At 37.4% G+C, this 19510-nt stretch overlaps 1 protein-coding gene across 8 annotated transcripts in view; it reads right to left on the reverse strand.

Annotated features, from left to right (window-relative positions):
• The window catches only part of adamts17 (ADAM metallopeptidase with thrombospondin type 1 motif, 17), a 414984-nt gene that overhangs the window by 66093 nt on the left and 329381 nt on the right, over positions 1-19510 (reverse strand). For all 8 annotated transcript variants that reach the window (XM_044368214.1, XM_044367415.1, XM_044369597.1 and 5 more), the window contains exon 18: positions 10381-10540. In XM_044368214.1, the coding sequence (XP_044224149.1) occupies positions 10381-10540 (160 nt within the window). The remainder of the gene's footprint in view (positions 1-10380; positions 10541-19510) is intronic.

The raw sequence follows: 19510 nt of genomic DNA on the forward strand, positions 1-19510 counted from the left end.
CAAATAATTTTGTTGCAATCTAATTCAGTATTGAAGAGTTATACCTGTTAAATGCATCAGGCCATGCCTTCAAAAGTTTGGTATTCAATTACAGACAAATGGTAAGTGATACCAAAAAATGAAGACAAAAGCTCTGTTCGGGATCATCTAAATATGGTATTACCAAGTTTGGTAAAGAATGGATGAAAAATGTGCCAAAAGAAGCCAAAAAAAAAAAAAGTGTCTCTAAAAAAAATAAAAAATGGCGGAAAAATTTTCTAGGCGCAAATGGGTATGGCCTATATCAGTCTACTTGATACCATCCAAGGAATACATTGTGCAAAAATTGTTTGGATAGGACTCACGGCTCATAAGTTATAAGCCAAAACGTAAAACATGTAATAACTGACCACATGGTGGTGCTATAGGTCCTATTTTAATATATGTTAAGCTATTCCACATGGGCCACCTGTAAATCAAGTTTGAACACTTTAGCACTTTTAGTTTTTGTGATATGAGCTTTCAAACATTGCTCCCATTTACTTTCCATTATAAATTTTAATGCTTTAAAAAATTATGTAAAATCAATGGACTACATTAGAGATAAGAAAAGTAATAGCAAAGCAATGGCACTAATAGTAATTTGACTTTGAAACGAAGTTGATACGACAAATCATGTAGGACTAGTTGGATGATGAAAAACAGCGAAATAATAATAATAACTAGAAATGCATTTCTTGCAGAAAATACGAGTGAATGCTGAATACTGAAATAATTCTCAAAGCATTGCTGAAAACACTAAAGGCTCATTCAGGAAAAAAGTAACTAAAAAGTAACTAAAAAGTAACTTTTTAACTTGCTATTTCTACAATTCTGTTGTCTTTAATGAAGTGAAACTTGGTAGATAAGTTTTCCATGAGAATCTGCACAACATACTGAATTATGGCACCAATAGTCCCACCTTGAAGTCATAAACACCACCATACAACTTATCAACTGCCAAATCTGTAAAATGTAACATGCCATGGTAATCAAATTGTATTCGTACAGATGGGGATCCTGAACGAGTCTTTAGTATTTTCAACAGTGCTTTGCGATTCATTTCAGTATTCAGCATTCACACGCATTTTCCGCAGGAAATGCATTTCTAGTTCTTCTTATTCTTCCGTACATTTTTTGCAGGCTTTCAACTCCTCTATACTTTGAACAACAGAAACCATCCAAATATCAAAATGTTCAGCTCTTTAAGGACATTTATGCTATTACTTTTCAGCTCTCTATCATATTCCAGTGATTTTATATATATATTTTTAATATTAAAATTTATAATGGAAAATCTATGGGAGGAATGTTTGAAAGCTAATATCTCAAAAACTAAAAGGGGTAGAATGTTAATATTTAAGGTATTTAATACGTGTCCCATCAGAAAATACTTACAGTATTCAAACATGGTACCAATAGCGCCACCATGTGGTCAGTTATTAAATGATTTGCATTTTGGCTAATAACTCCTGAACGATAAGTAAATCTACTCAGCATCATCCAAGGAACATCCTGACCAAATATTTCTTTGATAGGACTTACCGTTCATGAGTTATTATCCAAAACACAAAACACTTCATAACTGACCACATGGTGGCGCTATTGGTACCATCCTTTAATAAGTTAGGCATTTTCAGATGGGACACCTGTACCTCAAATTTGAATATTCTAGCAGTTTTAGTTTTTGAGATATTAGCTTTCAAACATTCCTCCCATAGACTTTCCATTATAAATTTTAATAATAAAAAAAATTATATAAAATCAATGGATTATGATAGAAAGCTGAAAGCATAGATGTCCTGAAAGAGCTGAATATTTTGGTATTTGAATGGTTTATGTCGCTCAAAGTATAGAGGAGCTGAAAGCTTTAAAAAAACGTACGGAAGAATAAGAAGCAAAAGAAGAATAATTAGAAATGCATTTCCTGCGGAAAATGCGTGTGAATGCTGAATACTGAAATAAATCGCAAAGCATTGCTGAAAATACTAAAGACTCATTCAGGATCCCCATCTGTATGAATACAAGTTGATTACCATGGCATGTTACATTTAACAGATTCAACAGTTAATAAGTTGTATAGTGGTGTTTTATTTATGATCACGAGGTGGGGCTATTGGTGCCATAATTCAGTATGTTGTGCAGATTCTCATGGAAAACTTATCTACCAAGTTTCACTTCATTAAAGACAACAGAATTGCAGAAATAGCATGTTAAAAACTTACTTTAGCGCCCCCTTTGGGCAGAATTTAATGAAATGTTACACACTTCTGTAAGGTCACCTTGTGTACAACATTCCTAAACTTGGTCGAAATCCGATTCAGTATTGAGGAGTTATTGACCATTAAGTACATTATGCCACGCCTTCAAAACTTTGCTAACCAATAACAGACAAATCATACGTGATATCTGACAACAAATTAATACGTTTTGTTCGGGGTCCTCTAAACATGGTATGTACCAAGTTTGGTGAAGATTGGATGAAATATGTGCCAACAGAAGCAAAACATATGTTAATTTAAAAAAAACAAATGGCAGAAAAAATTCAAAGGCGCAAATGGGCGTGGCCTATATCAATCTAATCAGCATCATCCAAGGAACATGCTCACCACATATTTTTGTGATAGGACTTACCGTTCATGAGTTATTAGCCAAAACGCAAAACATTTAATAACTGACCACAAGGTGGCGCTATTGATACTAGATTTTAATATGTTAAGCATTTTCAGATGAGACACCTTTCACCATTCAAATATGAATAGTCTAACACTTTTAGTTTTTGAGATATTAGCTTTCAAACATTCCTCCCATAGACTTTCCATTATAAATTTTAATATTAAAAAAATTGATATAAAATCAATGGATTATGATAGAAAGCTGAAAAGTAATAGTATAGATGTCCTGAAGGAGCTGAACATTTGATATTTGAATGGTTTCTGTCGCTCAAAGTATAGAGGAGTTGAAAGCTTGCAAAAAACGTACGGAAGAATAATAATAAACTAGAAAATGCATTTCCTGCGGAAAATGCGTGTGAATGCTGACAGCTGAAATGAATCGCAAAAAATTGCTGCATAAAAGTACTTAAAGAGCTGAATATTTTGATATTTGAATGATTGAAATAGCTGAAATCATGAAAGAGGTGAAAGGTTGCAAAAAAACTGCATAAAATATTTAAAGAGCTGAATATTGCGATATTTGAATGTCTGAAATAGCTGAAAGTATGAAAGAGGTGAAAGGATGTGAAAAAACTGCATAAAAGTACTTAAAGAGCTGAATATTTTGATATTTGAATGATTGAAATAGCTGAAAGTATGAAAGAGGTGAAAGGTTGCAAAAAAACTGCATAAAATATTTAAAGAGCTGAATATTGCGATATTTGAATGTCTGAAATAGCTGAAAGTATGAAAGAGGTGAGAGGATGTGAAAAAACTGCATAAAAGTACTTAAAGAGCTGAATATTTTGATATTTGAATGATTGAAATAGCTGAAAGTATGAAAGAGGTGAAAGGTTGCAAAAAAACTGCATAAAATATTTAAAGAGCTGAATATTGTGATATTTGAATGTCTGAAATAGCTGAAAGTATGAAAGAGGTGAAAGGATGTGAAAAAAACTGCATAAAAGTACTTAAAGAGCTGAATATTTTGATATTTGAATGGTTGAAATACCTGAAAGTATGAAAAGCTCAAAACTGAAATGCATTGCACCGTACTGCTGAATTTCCTAAAAGCTGAAATGTAAAACTGGCAACATAAGAAGCTGAACTTAATTAGCTAAAGAAGCCAAGAGTTGAAATACATTGCTAGAAAAGCCAGAAACTAAATTATAATACTGTCAAAGATGGAAGTTGGAATATAAAATGCCTGAAAAGACAGAGAGAACAAATGCATATAAGTAGTTGGACAGTAAGCAGTTTTTGGATGGAATAAACCTTAAAGGGTTTAGACAGAACACAGTATTGGGTGGAATGAACCTTTAAAAGTAAGGAGTCGGACAGAACTCAGTATTTGGGTGGAATATACCTTTAAAAGAGGTCTAAAAATAGCTTCACAGCACAGCCACAGGTTGCTATGGTGACTGTGCACCCCTCTGAGTAATTGAAAATGGGGGGAGACAATCTGTTTCTAGGCCAAAATCAGGCACGAACAACTTCATATAACTCAAAAACTAAAAGTCACAGTAAAAAAACTTCTTCAGCATGAGTGACCCGAGACTTCAGTGGTGACACTGATGTAGGATATGTTTCTGTATGATTTAAAATAAAGGAGCTGTGATAACTTATATTTGACCATTGTCTCCGTTTTTGACAATGAATTTCACACCGCAGATTACATTGGAGTGAATGAGACTGTTGGACAGCACTCTCTGTGCTTTTGGGCAATTTACTCAAAAACCGTGAGTCCTATTCTAATGGAAGTAACATTGGATGAGAGAGGACAAGTTTGTCTACATTTTTTTGTATAAATTGTGCTTGTAGAGTGTAAGATGTGGAAGTAAGATTTTTTGAAGATTTTTGATAAAATATGAAGGCCTGAACTGTCAGTGCGTGATATCATGAGTGACACCACGCACTCTGAGTCTGAACATTCCGTGCAATACACACTAATGTAAAAGTCTGAGAGGGGCTGAAAATTTCATAAAACTTCAACTGTGATTGTGTAAAAACCGTAAAAGATATCAAAAAGCTGAATACAAGTTTAATAGCTGAAAGTCTTGTGATCCATTTAAAACTGAAATGAAGTCTCTGGATGAAAGTATGTGGAAGTAGTTGAATGTCAAAGTGGGGTGGGTTGAGGAGGATTTGAACATTCCGTCCATTCATTTCAATGGCAGAAATTTTTTTGGAAAAAGCTGAATATTTTAAAAAGTATAAAAGGTGTAAAAAAGCTGAATACAAGCATAAATGTCATCAAAGAGCTGAACATTTTGATATGTGAATGGTTGAAATAGCTGAAAGTGTCAGAGTCTGCTCTTCCCCTCACCTCTTGCTGTGGGAATTATCCAATCATTCAGTCTCACTCTCTGCTCTGCCACACCCCTCATTAGTTCAACCACCTTCACCTGGCGCTCCCACCTGCTCATCATCTGCAATCAAGCCTGTATATAAGCTGCCTCGGCCCACTCCCTCCTTGTCAGATTGTCTACGCTACTATGCTAAGTCATCTTGCTTTCTTCACTGGACTGCCTTCCTGGTTCCTGATCAGCTTGTCTTCGACCATCGTTCCTCGTCTGCCCCGGTAAACCCACCAGCCTTCTGTCCCTGAGTCTGAGTTCTGCCTGCCTGTTCCCTGGTCTTTGTCCGCTGTGGGAGTGGAAGATCGGGGTTCAATTTCCGGTGGAGCCATACTCATTAGGACTGTGTTTCTCTGACCGTGCGAATATTGCCTTGACATCGTGTGAAATAAAGACTGCAAAGTTTACACCAGTGTCATTTGTGCTGCTATTGGGTCCATCCTATACCCGTTACAAAGTATGGAGGAGTTGAAAGGTTGTGAAAAACATATGGAAGAAGAATCATAACTAGAAAATGCATTTCCTGCGGAAAATGCGTGTGAATGCTGCCAGCTGAAATGAATCGCAAAAAATTGCTGCACAAAAGTACTTGAAGAGCTGAACATTTTGATATTTGAATGGTTGAAATAGCTGAAAGTATGAAAGAGGTGAAAGGTTGTGAAAAAAAACTGCATAAATGTACTTACAAAGCAGAATATTTTGATATTTGGTTGAAATAGCTGAAAGTATGGAAGAGGTAAAAGGTTGCGAAAAAACTCCATAAAAGTATTTAAAGAGCTGAATATTGCGATATTTGAATGGCTGAAATAGCTAAAAGTATGAAGGAGGTGAAAGGTTGCGAAAAAACGTCCGGAAGAAGAAAAAGAATAACATTGCTGAAAATGCAGAAAATGCAGAAATCTGACATGAATTTTGTTTACAAAAGCTCAAAGCTGAAATGTATTGCACCGTACTGCTGAATTTCCTTGAAGCTGAAATGTAAAACTGGCAACATTGAAAGCTGAACTTAATTAGCCAACGAAGCCAAGAGTTGAAATACATTGCTAGAAAAGCCAGAAACTAAATTATAATACTGTCAAAGATGGAAGTTGGAATATAAAATGTAAGCAGTTTTTGGATGGAATAAACCTTAAAGGGTTTAGACAGAACGCAGTATTGGGTGGAATGAACCTTTAAACGTAAGGAGTTGGACAGAACTCAGTATTTGGGTGGAATGAACCTTTAAGCGTAAGGAGTCGGACAGAACTCAGTATTTGGGTGGAATATACCTTTAAAAGAGGTCTAAAAATAGCTTCATAGCACAGCCACAGGTTGCTATGGTGACCGTGCACCCCTCTGAGTGATTGAAAATGGGGGGAGACAATCTGTTTCTAGGCCAAAATCAGGCACGAACAACTTCTTATAACTCAAAAACTAAAAGTCACAGTGAAAAAATTTCTTCAGCATGAGTGACCCGAGACTTCAGTGGCGACACTGATGTAGGATATGTTTCTGTATGATTTAAAAACGAATTTCACACCTCAGATTACATTGGAGTGAATGAGACTGTTGGACAGCACTCTCTGTGCTTTCGGGTCATTTACTCAAAAACCATGAGTCCTATTCTAATGGAAGTAACATTGGATGAGAGAAGGCCTAAACTGTCAGTGCAAGATGTCATGAGTGACATCACGCAATGAGAACATGACAGCGACTCTCTATCAATTAAGGTTCAGATCTCAAAAACTATAAGTCCTATGTGAAATGTATTTACATTGTGAGAGAGAGGAGGCTTGTGGCAACATAATGAGGCAACATATGTGCTTGAGGAGTTACAATTGTGGGAGTGACAGCAGTTTAGAAAAACATTTCTGGTCTAAAATTATCTGTGCTCTCCACTGTGCCTGATCACATAACACACTGGTGAGACCTAAAAAACTCTGAAACACCCCTGACTTTGGGCTTAAATTGCTGAAAAACTACAAAAGATATCACTAAACAATCTGATAACTTTGAAAGTTCAAAGGTTTGTGAACATTTTACAGTTTGAATGATGTTTGTACGATAAGGGACTTGGGAGCAGTTGATTGTCAAAGTGACCAAGGTTCCAACTCAGTTGGACGGTCCGTCCCATGGACTGCCATTATAAATTTTAATGTTTTAAAAAATTATATAAAATCACTGAAACATGTTACATTTCAGAAAAATACAAGCACACATCTGCTGAATGAGTTGCACAGATTTGCAGTTGAATGGTTTTTATAGCACAAAGTATGCAGCAGTTGAAACGCGGCAAAACATATACGGCAGCAATCACACAACTAGAAAATGCAATTTCTGTAGAAATTGCGTGTGATTGCTGAAAGCGAATTTAGATTGCATAACTGGAAGCTGAACACTATTGAAAAATCTAGCAAGATTAAAATTAGCAGTGGGTGGAATTGAACCTGCATCTCATGTTTATAAGACAGATATGCTATGCACTGAGCTAACATGTCACATAGCAACACTAGGCCAGATTCTGCTATTTAGTCTGTCAATTGCATGAAATTGACAAAAAAGCTGTTCAGCTCAGCAAACAGATTGACATCACCTGGACTCTTTCATCCTTCAACTCTACTGAGCTCTGCCCTAAGCGGGGCTTGAACTCTCAACCTTTGGATCTAATAGGAGTTAAGAAGTGACATGAGTGTAAACCACTGGACTACTCAGACTCAATCTGTAGAATTGGAAAAGATGTATTTAACAAGAATAGCAATCCACACTTTAGGTAGTAATGTTAAAGTGAGCTAGAGAGGAATAGACTTATGGTACATGATAGAGATGGAACGCAACTTTATACATGACAGCAATATTATGAGGAGCACTGCAGTGAGTACTTATTGAACACACAACCTTGTCATCTATGTTAAAGCTCATCAGCGAACAGTGTTCTAAACTACTGAGCCAACAGACATTCACAAAAATGGGCTTCACAGTTCATGAGTTAAGTGTTTCCACATGGGACACCTGTCCATGAAGTATGAATACTTATGCTCTTTTACTTTTTGAGATATGAATTTCAAACATTACTCCCATAGACTTAAAAGAAGTTAATACGTCAAATTGCACAGAGGTAGTTAGACGCCAAAAAATGGCGAAATATTAATATATAGGTAGAAAATCTTTGACCATAACTCTTCTGTACTGAATTGGATTTCAAATAGTTGTTTAGATATTTCAGTATGGACCAAAGTGGTGGACTGATGGGCCCTGTCATCCTTAACCTGGTAATGTGGCTTTAAAACGAAACTGCAATTCAGTCTGATTATCAGGCGATTCAGGCATCTTAAAGAATAAAGCTGGCAATTTTCTATATTTTCTTATTGTCAACAAATCTCATGGGCAGAGCCAAACCAACAATGAACTCACCCTACTTACAAATATTGTAATATATCTCATTTCTCTGTGCCAAAGAGCTCTAGTGTCGAAAAACTATTCACTGCACATCAGTGAGACACACCGCTGCACTGGGTGATATGTTCCTTCATCCTTGGAGAAGGGGGTTACTGTAGCTTGTTTAGAGACAGCTAAATGGTTTGGATCCAAACATGAGATGACAATAAGAAAAATACAGAAAATCACCAGCCTTATTATTTAAATTGTTGGGAATGTTCAAGAACACGCCCAAACACAAACACACACACACATACATCTGATCCTCCTGTTGTCTGTACACCAGATCCTATGGACCATTTCACTGTTTCAAACAGAAGCATTAACTTTATAAATGCCTCTTCTATAGCAATGTTTGCTGTCAAAAGCTGGCAGGAAGTAGACTTGGACCCAAAGGTATGTCAGCCTTACTGCTCTTGTGCTCATGCTACTTTCTACTCAGCCCTAAGCATCACAATATCTCCAGAGGCAATTAGCACCAGTTGACATTTGCCACAGTAACAGTTTGTGAGGGGGCATAGAGTTAAGACTGAAGAAGGTGAGATTTGAAATAGTGCTCTCTGCTGAGGTGTACAGCGCCTTTGACTAAATAAAGCAGACAAAGTGAAGAGCATTTTGATTTAATTATTATCTCTTTCAACTATTTAATGTTACGACATTTATTATATTTTCAATGTCATTAAATTTGGCATTTTGAATGTCTTGGCTATATTTTACACAATTGTTGCCGACCAAATTTCTCTCTCAAGGATAATAATGAGATCTGTCGGAGCAAATCCAGTTTATTTCTATAGCCCCATATCACATACAATGTCTAATGGTACCTGACCTTGCCTGATCTCTCTAAAGCCTCTTTCACACACGGTTCCCTGTAAACTACTGAGATAACCTTTCAGGCATGCAGCTACATTCAGGAACATTTCTGTCTTGTGCCTTTTCACACATGCCATGGCAATGCCGGAATAGATGGGGCAATGGACAGTTAAGCAGATGGTGGTAATGCAGCACTTATTGATGCTAACCACCATAAAGCTTATTTAATCTAATCTCATCTAATCTAAGAAGATGGTGCAAGGCCGGATGTATGTGTGTGCGTCGGTAGATGTCTTATTATTTTCAGGAACATGACAGTCAAGTAGCTGTTTTTGTCCAGTGCCAATGTTCAAGATTCTTTTTTATTGTCATTCAGCAAAAACATCAGTGATGCAAAGCAGAACAAAATTACGAGCATGGTACCATTAAAAACACAGATAAAAAACAGTATGCCATGAGCCAATACGGCCGCTGCCAACATGGGCGCTGCCATGTTGTATTTGAGTTCTTGTAATGTATTTAATATTTAACAAATTTACAAGACAAATCACCTGTGAAAGCATTGGCAAAGACACCGCAGACAAGTTGCAGATTCAAATACGTCATCAGCAGAATCTTGTGATTGGTTTGCTCGCGCCACATGAAAGCATCTTCTGTCAGACGGACGTAACCCTTTATGTGCCTGTCCTTGCAATGTCACTGCTTGATTCACAACACAGCCATTCCATTTTTTCCCCTGAAATGTTACTAGGTCTTGAGCTAGGAAATTGGTGGTACAGATTTCCCTGAATATCGATCCCTGCTCCCATTCACATGTGACCCCATGCAGGAAATGTTCCTGAACATTTCAGGGATATACTGCATGTGTGAAAGGGGCTTAAGAAAATAGGGATGAAATTCCCAAAAACATTAGCACATATGGCAGAAACCTTGGTAGAGGCAATTCAAAGTGAAACAAACCAGATGACATTTCTAAACTGTTAAGACAACCAGATTTCCCCACAGAGACTGTATCTTACATACATTATGTAATATGTGCATGCAACCATGAGTGATAGTTTGCATGTAAATCTCATTGCGGATGTGTGTGTTTGTGTGTTTGTGTGTGTGTGTGTGTCTGTCACCTCCTCCACACTGGACAGTGCAGTCCTGCCAGCTGCTGTGTGTCCAGATGTAGAGATGCTCTGGTTCCCCCTGCTCCTCATTGCTCATGTCCTGAGTTGTGTTCAGAGACACTGTGTACTCATAGTGGATCCCATAGCTCTGGTCATGAAAGAACAGCACCTGGGATCACGACAGAGAAGAGAGAAGCTGAGTCTATATCTTCTATCCAACATTCACTTAGTTTATCTGCCTTTTATCTTTATTACCAGAACTAATTTTAGTTTCAAGAAAATAAACAAACATATGAAGCCAGGTTTACAGAAGTTTCAATCACGTTCATTTCACTCTTTTAATTTGGATCGCCATTAGCTTCATTGAAACAGAGGCTATTCTTTCGGGGTCACACAACACACAATATCTACATAAAACAACCAAAAATCACGTTACATGCACAGACGAGCTCATAGGTATACAGCAAATCTATTATTTTGAGGTAAAACAGATGTTCAGTACAGTGTCACCATGTGTAAAACAACAAAGGACACAAATTGCTGCCTTTTCTTAGCCATTTGGAGTCATCTGAGAGATGGTGGCACTAGACCAAACCAGTGAGCAGTAGTCAAGATGTGCCATGACAACCTTAACAGTAAATCACACGTCAGAAAACTGTTGTTGCTTTATGGATGAAATCTTTCAGTGATTGGCCAGCTGTGCAGAGGTGAAATTAATGCCTTCTAGGTGAGACTGTCTAATGTGCATGGTTATCTCCGTGTTTAAACTATTATTTTATCTCCTTACTCTCTCTGACTATAGACATGGGGGACAATGTGTCATACAAACTAGTTCTTTTCTTCAAACAAATAACCCCCCAGTAGGATAAAAAATTAAAAATTCAGAATAGCCAAATGAAATAATGATATGAAATTGAAGTGTGAAAAAAGATAATAAAATACTAAAAGAAGGGGAAAAAAGGAAGAGATGTATTAAAGTGAGTAAAGCCAGAAATGTATGGTAGGGTATTAAAAGGAGGACAACAATAAAGATAAAATAACGATAAAGTAATAATAATAAAATAAAAATATTTAATACTAAAAGAGAGGAGATGTGTTAAAGTAAGTAAAATCAGAAATGAAAAGTAGGTTATAAAAAGGAGAACAATCATAAAAAATAAATAAATAAAGATAAAAAATAGAATAAAAGGATATACCAAGTAGTAAAACAGGACAAACATATAAATAAAAGAATAAAAATAAATAAAATAAAGTTAAATTAAAAGCCAGGCTAAAAAGATAGGTCCTAAGTTTGCTTTTAAAAATATCAACATTCTCTGCTGCCTTCAGGTCTTCAAGAAGGCTATTCCAGAGACGCGGACCATAGTAATAAAAGGATGCCTCACCGTGGGTTTTTGTTCTGACTTTAGGGATAATTAAGAGGCCAATACCAGAAGACCTGAGAGTTCTAGACGGTTCATGGTCTAAAAACAAATCTGATAAACAGGCAGGACTAAGACCATTAAAGAGCTTTATAAACCAATAAAAGGATCTTGAAATCAATTCTGAAGCAGACAGGTGGCCAGTGCAGAGACTTTAAAATTGGTGTAATGTGTCTTCTCTTTCTGGTCTTCGTCAATGCAGCTGAGTTCTGAAACAATTGTAGTTGTGATGTATTCTTCTTAGGGAGACCAGAAAGCAGAACATTACAATAGTCAATCCTGTAGGTAATAAAAGCATGCAGTAGTGTCTCTGTATTGGCTTAAGTGAGGAACGGTTGCACTCTGGCAATGTTTTTGAAATGATAAAATGCAATCTCAGTGATATTTCTAATGTGGGGTTCAAAACTGAGATGTGAGTCAAAGATGACTCCTAAGTTTTTCACCTGTTGACAGGGCTTTAATGCCAGTGTTTGCAGTTCCACACTGAGTTTCTCTGTCCGAGTTTCAGTGCCAATGACCAAGACCAAGATCAATTTTGTCCTGTTTGAACTGTAAAAAATTCTCTGCCATCCATAATTTGATATCTAGAATACAATTGAAAAGGGGCATTGACTGGCCCTGGGTCATCAGGAAACACAGTGATGTAAAGCTGTGTGTCATCAGCATAGCTATGGAAATTGATGCCGTGCCTCCTGACGATGTTTCCAAGTGGCAGCATATATAGAAAACAAGTCAACAGACAGTTGTTATCACTAACAGTTTATTGTTCACATCTAGCAAACACAGAGCAACAGTTGCATTCTTTGGACTTGTGTTTGTATCCACACTGTAACACATTTTCCTGTGATATTACAGTGAACTTCTGGCAGGTATGGTCGCCAGCATTCTACAGTACCACTACAGTAATTATTGCAGTATTCTGCAGTAAAATGTGAGGCTAAGAGTGTTTTACTGTAGCTAGGCTTGTCAGTAATATGTTTTAATCTACATAAACAGTTTCTAACTGTAAACATTAAAATAATCAACCAAATAATTTTCTGCTTATTCATAATAATCAGTGATGCAACAGATCATAGTTGATCCATTATCCGTACGGATTGCCCTCCCCCACAGTTTGGCACGCATGTGAACTGCGAATTAACTGCAAAATGTCTCATTTAAGACAAAGTAAAGAAACCAGTCACGGACAGACAGCGTGTTGTTAAGAGGGATTTTGAAGAGCAACAACCAAACCAGCATCTAACAGGTCCAAAGTGACATCTGCAGGTATATTTACATGCTGTTTAATGTGCTGTTTAACTATCTAGCTGCTAACTGATGTATCATGCCTCATATTGCAATTTAATTTAACAATTGAGCTTTGAATATTTGATATATTTTAAGATTTTATTTAAACTTTGGACATCTTGAATGTTGTTTTCATTTAAGACTTGAAAAAGTTCCGTGCTGTAAGTGTTTTACAGAATATATGGAAAACAAAGTTTTATTTGTGGTACCTAACCCTAACCCTAACCCATGATACAATCCGAACTGTGAGTTTTGTGATCTGCTGCTTATATTAATAAAAAAAATAACTGTAAATTTCTGACATATACTGTAAATAACAATGTGTCTTAATTCTTAATGGTCCAGTAATGAAATCTAATAATTATCAGCTTAGTTTTACAATTAAAGATGTATAAGCCCAACACAAAGGAGGATGAGACATGTAACAGCTTTAAGTGAAAATTTATTCAAAGGCATTCAAGTATGATATACTTTGTGTTTGAAAAATATAGTTTTAAAGTGCATTTCCTCTCACAGGGACAATGTCTGTTAATGATAATATCCTTAGTTGCCTCCCAAACTTAGTCATGAGTCTAAACGGCAACAGCTTTGCAAACTCCTGCTCAAAAACTTTGCTTAAATAAAAAAAATAGTATAATAGCATCAATAAACAGATTACAGGATAAAACAATTTGTAATGCCTTCAAATATTGACGGTTGGTATTAAGGTTTTCTCTCGTTTGGTCTCTCACTGAGTGAGAAAGAAACAAGAATGAAAATTGAGCACAGTGTGAGAAAGAGCAATGGAACAATGGGATGGCAGCAAGACACATTTTAGATAAGAGGGACCTCTAACTAACCTTTATGAAGGGACATCAAGTGCTTCAAAAGGATTCACTGTGAGCCTTCCACTGAATGAGCTTGCCTTATACACAGTTTTTCCCCTGCTGGTCTTTGTTCCCCTCTCAGGATTAATCACAATGAAGCACCTAAAAACAACATGCAACACTTGTATGAGTAAACAATATTACCTGTGTGTCACCTATTACGTCCCATTTCTCAGTACACCTTCGCAACAAACAACAAATATCCTTGTCGCACCCTAGCTACAATTTAGAAACACACCTGGGTTCAGCAACTCAATGCATAGTAACCGATGGGTTAGCAGCCAACATATCTCCCCCTGTGGTTACTTATTTGAATCAATTTCCATTGCTGTGTGCTTTAAATAATAGTTGTAATAATTTCTGTGGGTGCTGACATGCTACGGTAAGTGTATTGTGTCATTTCTGGTTGCCGACTGTGTTTACTGATAACATTGTTGCTGCTTTCAACTCAGTTGATTTTGCTATATATCACGTTACTGTGGATTTATACCTGCTGTATATTTAAACTTTCGCTAGTTCTACACAAGCACTCTCAGCGACTTTTCTCACCAATCGCACAGTTGTTAGTTATTTTAGCTCTGCAGCTAGCATTAGCAGCTAACTTAAACTAAGCAGTTAGCGATGGCTTCTCTCTCTCCCTCTCGTTCTCCTGCTCTCTCTTGCTCGGTGTGTCGGCGGCAATGACTCCTGATTAGCCAATCGGAGGTCACCAAAATTAATGTTGAGTCGGTGTGTACATATGCAAAAACAATGTCGGACTCTGTAATTTTCTCTGGACCGCTGCCTAATCTGACCAGTGATGACATGTACAGCCGCATGTCACAATTCAACCGCTGGCTGTCGAGGTGGCGTCCAGCAAACGATGTGGGCTTCATAGACAATTGGCAGACTTTCTGGGGAAGAGCTGGTCTGATTAGGAGAGACGGCATACATCCCAATTTAAATGGAGCTGCTCTCATATCTAGAAATATGGCTGAGTTTATTAGTAGACCAAAATCATGAGAACCCAGAGTTGAGACCAGGAAGCAGAGCTGCAGTCCTACACGCTTCTCTGTGCTTCCATTAGAGCAGTTACCCACCCAAAACCACATAGAGACTGTGTCTGTCCCACAAACCACTTAGAGACTGTGTCTGTCCCCCAACCACTTTTAAATCAATTAAATCCAAAGTAAACAAAAGAAGAGTCATTCATAAAAATCTAGTAAAAATTAAAACCACTACTGCAATATTACAACAAAATAAGATAATTAAATGTGGACTCTTGAACATTAGATCTCTGTCACCTAAAGCCGTATTAGTAAACGATTTAATCTCAGATCATCATATTGATTTATTTTGTCTTACTGAAACCTGGCTGTGTCATGAAGAATATGAATCCACTCCTCCCAGTCGTATTAATACTCACATTCCTCGAGACACTGGCTGAGGAGGAGGAGTTGCAGCCATTTTCAACTCAAGTCTAATCATCAAACCTTGACCTAAATTTAATTATAATTCATTAGAAAGTCTTGTTCTTAGTCTCTCTCACCCAACCTGGAAAACTTTACAGCCCGTTCTGTTTGTTATAGTGTACTGTCCTCCTGGCCCGTACTCTGAATTCCTATCTGAATTCTCAGAGTTTTTAATCAAACTTAGTCCTTAGTACAGATAAAGTAATTATAGTAGGTGATTTTAATATTCATGTGGATGTCGATAATGATAGTCTCAGCACTGCGTTTATCTCATTAGACTCAATTGGCTTCTCTCAGTGTGTAAATAATCCCACTCACTGCCTTAACCACACCCTCGACCTTGTTCTGATTTATGGGATTGAAATTGAACATTTAATAATTTTTCCACAAAATCCTATTTTATCAGATCATTTTTTAATAACTTTTGAATTCCTATTACTGGATTACACACCATTAGACAAAAATGTCCTCACTAGATGTCTATCTGATAGTACTGTAGCTACATTTAAGGAAGCAATTCTATCAGTACTGAATTCACTGCCATGTCTCAATACTACAGAGGACTCTTATGTTAACTTTAGTGCCTCCCAAATTGATAATCTTGTTGATAGTGCTGCAGGCTCATTACAAATAACACTCGACTCCATTGCCCCTTTAAAAAGGAAGATAATAAAACATAAGAGGTTAGCTCCATGGTATAACTCCCAAACCCACAAATTAAAGCAAACATCGCAAAAAATAGAAAGGATTTGGCGTTCCATCACAGTAGAAGAATCTCGCTTAGTCTGGCAAGATAGTCTTAAAACATATAGGAAGGCCCTCTGTAATGCCAGAGCCGCCTATTATTCAGCATTAATAGAAGAGAATAAAAACAGCCCCTGGTTCCTTCTCAGCACTTTGGCCAGGCTGACAAAGAGTCATAATTCTATTGATCCATGTATTCCTATAGCTCTCAGTAGTAATGACTTTATGAGCATATTTAATGATAAAATTCTAACTATTAGAGACAAAATTAACCACCTCCTGCCCTCAACAGGCACCGTTTTCTCCCCAAACACAGGAACCTTAGAAACAGCTGTAAATCCTGACATACATTTGGACTGTTGACTTTTCTGAACTAACTTCAATGATTTGTTCAGCTAAACCTTCAACCTGTCTCTTAGACCCAATCCCAACTAGGTTGCTTAAGGAAGCCTTACCCTTAGTTAGCACTTCTTTAAAAGATATGATCAATCTGTCTTTAGTAACAGGCTATGTACCACAGTCCTTTAAAGTAGCTGTAATTAAACCTCTTCTTAAGAAGCCTACTCTTGATTCAGGCATTTTAGCCAATTATAGACCCATATCTAACCTTCCATTTCTCTCTAAGATCCTTGAAAAGCAGTCTCTAATCAGTTATGTGACTTTCAACATAACAATAGTTTATTTGAGGATTTTCAGTCAGGATTTAGAGCACATCATAGCACAGAGACAGCACTGGTGAAAGTCACAAATGACCTCCTAACTGCATCAGACAAAGGATTTGTCTCTATATTTGTCCTGTTAGATCTTAGTGCTGCATTCGACACAATTGACCATCAAATCCTTTTGCAGAGATTGGAACATTTAATTGGCATCAAAGGAACCGCATTAAGCTAGTTTAAGTCCTATTTATCAGATTGATTTCAGTTTGTACATGTTAATGATGAATCCTCCATGAAGGCAAAAGTTAGACACGGAGTTCCATAAGGTTCTGTACTTGGACCAATACTATTCACCTTGTATATGCTTCCTTAAGGTAATATTATTAGGAAACATAATAAATTCATTGCTATGCAGATGATACCCAATTATATTTATCAATGAAGCCTGATGAAACCAATCAGTTAAACAAACTCCAAGCATGCCTTAAGGACATAAAGACCTGGATGACCTGCAATTTTCTACTACTAAACTCAGATAAAACTGAAGTTATTGTGCACCTTAGAAACACACAGACAATTACATCTGATTGACAAGAGCCGTGACACTGTTTACATAAAAGTTGGTAAACTCTTCAAGTAAAGACTGATAATTACACCTTGAGGTGGACGGGCAGTCCACGCCTTTACTTGAAGAGTTTACCAACTTTTATGTAAACAGTGTCACGGACGGGCAGTCCACGCCTTTACTTGAAGAGTTTACCAACTTTTATGTAAACAGTGTCACGGCTCTTGTCAATCAGATGTAATTGTCTAAACACCTTAGAAACACATTATCTGATGATATAGCTACTCTGGATGGCATTACCCTAGCCTCCAGCACTACCGTAAGGAATCTGGGAGTTATCTTTGATCAGGATATGTCCTTTAACTCCCACATAAATCAAATTTCAAAGACTGCCTTTTTTCACTTGCGTAATATCACAAAAATCAAGCAGATCCTGTCCCAAAAAGATGCAGAAAAACTAGTCCACGCATTTGTTACTTCTAGGCTGGATTATTGCAATTCCCTATCAGGCTGCTCTAACAAGTCTCTAAAGACTATCCAGCTGGTCCAGAATGCAGCTGCACGTGTACTGACTAAAACTAGAAAAAGAGATCACATTTCTCCCATTTTAGCTTCGCTACATTGGCTTCCTGTAAAATCTAGAATAGAATTTAAAATCCCTATCCTCATCTACAAAGCCTCATAGCTCATAGTGCCATATTATCCCACTAGAACACTGTGCTCCCAGTATGCAGTTTACTGGTGGTTCCTACAGTCTTTAAAAGTAGAATGGGAGGCAGAGCCTTCAACTATCAGGCTCCTCTCCTGTGGAACCATCTTCCAGATTTGGTCTGGGGTGCAGATACCCTCTCTATGTTTAATAGTAGGCTCAAAACTTTCCTTTTTGATAAAGCTTATAGTTAGGGCCAACCAGGCTCACTTTGGATCAGCTCTTAGTTATGCTGCTATAGGCCTAGACTGCTGGGGGACTTCCCATGATGCACTGAGCTCCTCTCTCCTCCTCCTCCTCTCCATCTGTATGCATTCATGTAACATCAATGCATGTCACTAACTTTGCTTCTTCCCCAGAGTTTTTTGTGCTTTCTAATCTCACAGAAAACCCTGGGTTGCAGGCCGAGCTGTCGCGGTCCTTCACAGTCCTGTTGGCATCCTTCCCTGGGTGTTGCTGTTGCTGCCGCTGTTGTCGTTGTTGTTATGATTGTTGTTATTCTGTCCCCCCCCCCCCTTTCCCTCTTTCTTTCTCTCTCTCACCCCATCTTGTCAAAGCCGATGGCCACCCACCAAGAGCCGGGTTCTGCTTAAGGTTTCTACCCGTTAAAGGGGAGTTTTTCCTTACCGCTGTCGCCAAGTGCTTGCTCATGGGGGAATTGTCGGGTCTCTGTAAATTAAAGAGTAGAGTCTTGACCTGCTCTATGTGAAAAGTGCCCTGAGATGACTTTTGTTGTGATTTGGCGCTATATAAATAAAAATTGATTGATTGATTGATTGATTATGAATTGTCAAATACAAGTGAGGTAAACAAGGTTGATCTATCAGGGCGGTCTAATGTTGGTCTAATTCACTTACTTGAAGTGTAGGTGTACTTAAGACAAAACAATTATCCAAAAATGATGTTTGAACTGGATCTACAAGCAGTAGTGATATGAAAACAATATTTAAATAATTCAAATTCCCAACTGCTAAAGAACACTACCTGAAAATGTTCTTTTACACCTATCAGGTGCATTCTAGGATTATTCCAATTTAATGTTAGCAAAAATTAAACATAGTTTCTAATTGGGTAACTAGATGCACTAATGTAATTCTGTTTTCTCAGTATGATGTTACTGACCTTTTAGTTTGATTCCAGAAAGGAGGATGAACGATGATTATATGATGCCAATGTTTGCATGAGGCTCCTGTCTCTCCATTACTGCGTCAAAAATGAAAAAAAAAATACTGCATTTTGCCATCAGATCTTACAGTAGTCTGCTGTTAATGTTTGGTCTTGTTTTTGGCTCCAAAAAGCATAACATTTTACAGCATTTCACTGTATTTGGGAAGAACAGTACATTACTGTACAGTAAACCTCTAGAGATGTCCCAGGAACATCCAACTGGTGAGGAGACCCCAGGGCAGACCCAGAACACGCTGGAGGGATTACATA

This window comes from Thunnus albacares, chromosome 1, assembly GCF_914725855.1.
Source record: "Thunnus albacares chromosome 1, fThuAlb1.1, whole genome shotgun sequence".
In the NCBI taxonomy this organism is placed as follows: Eukaryota; Metazoa; Chordata; class Actinopteri; order Scombriformes; family Scombridae; genus Thunnus; species Thunnus albacares.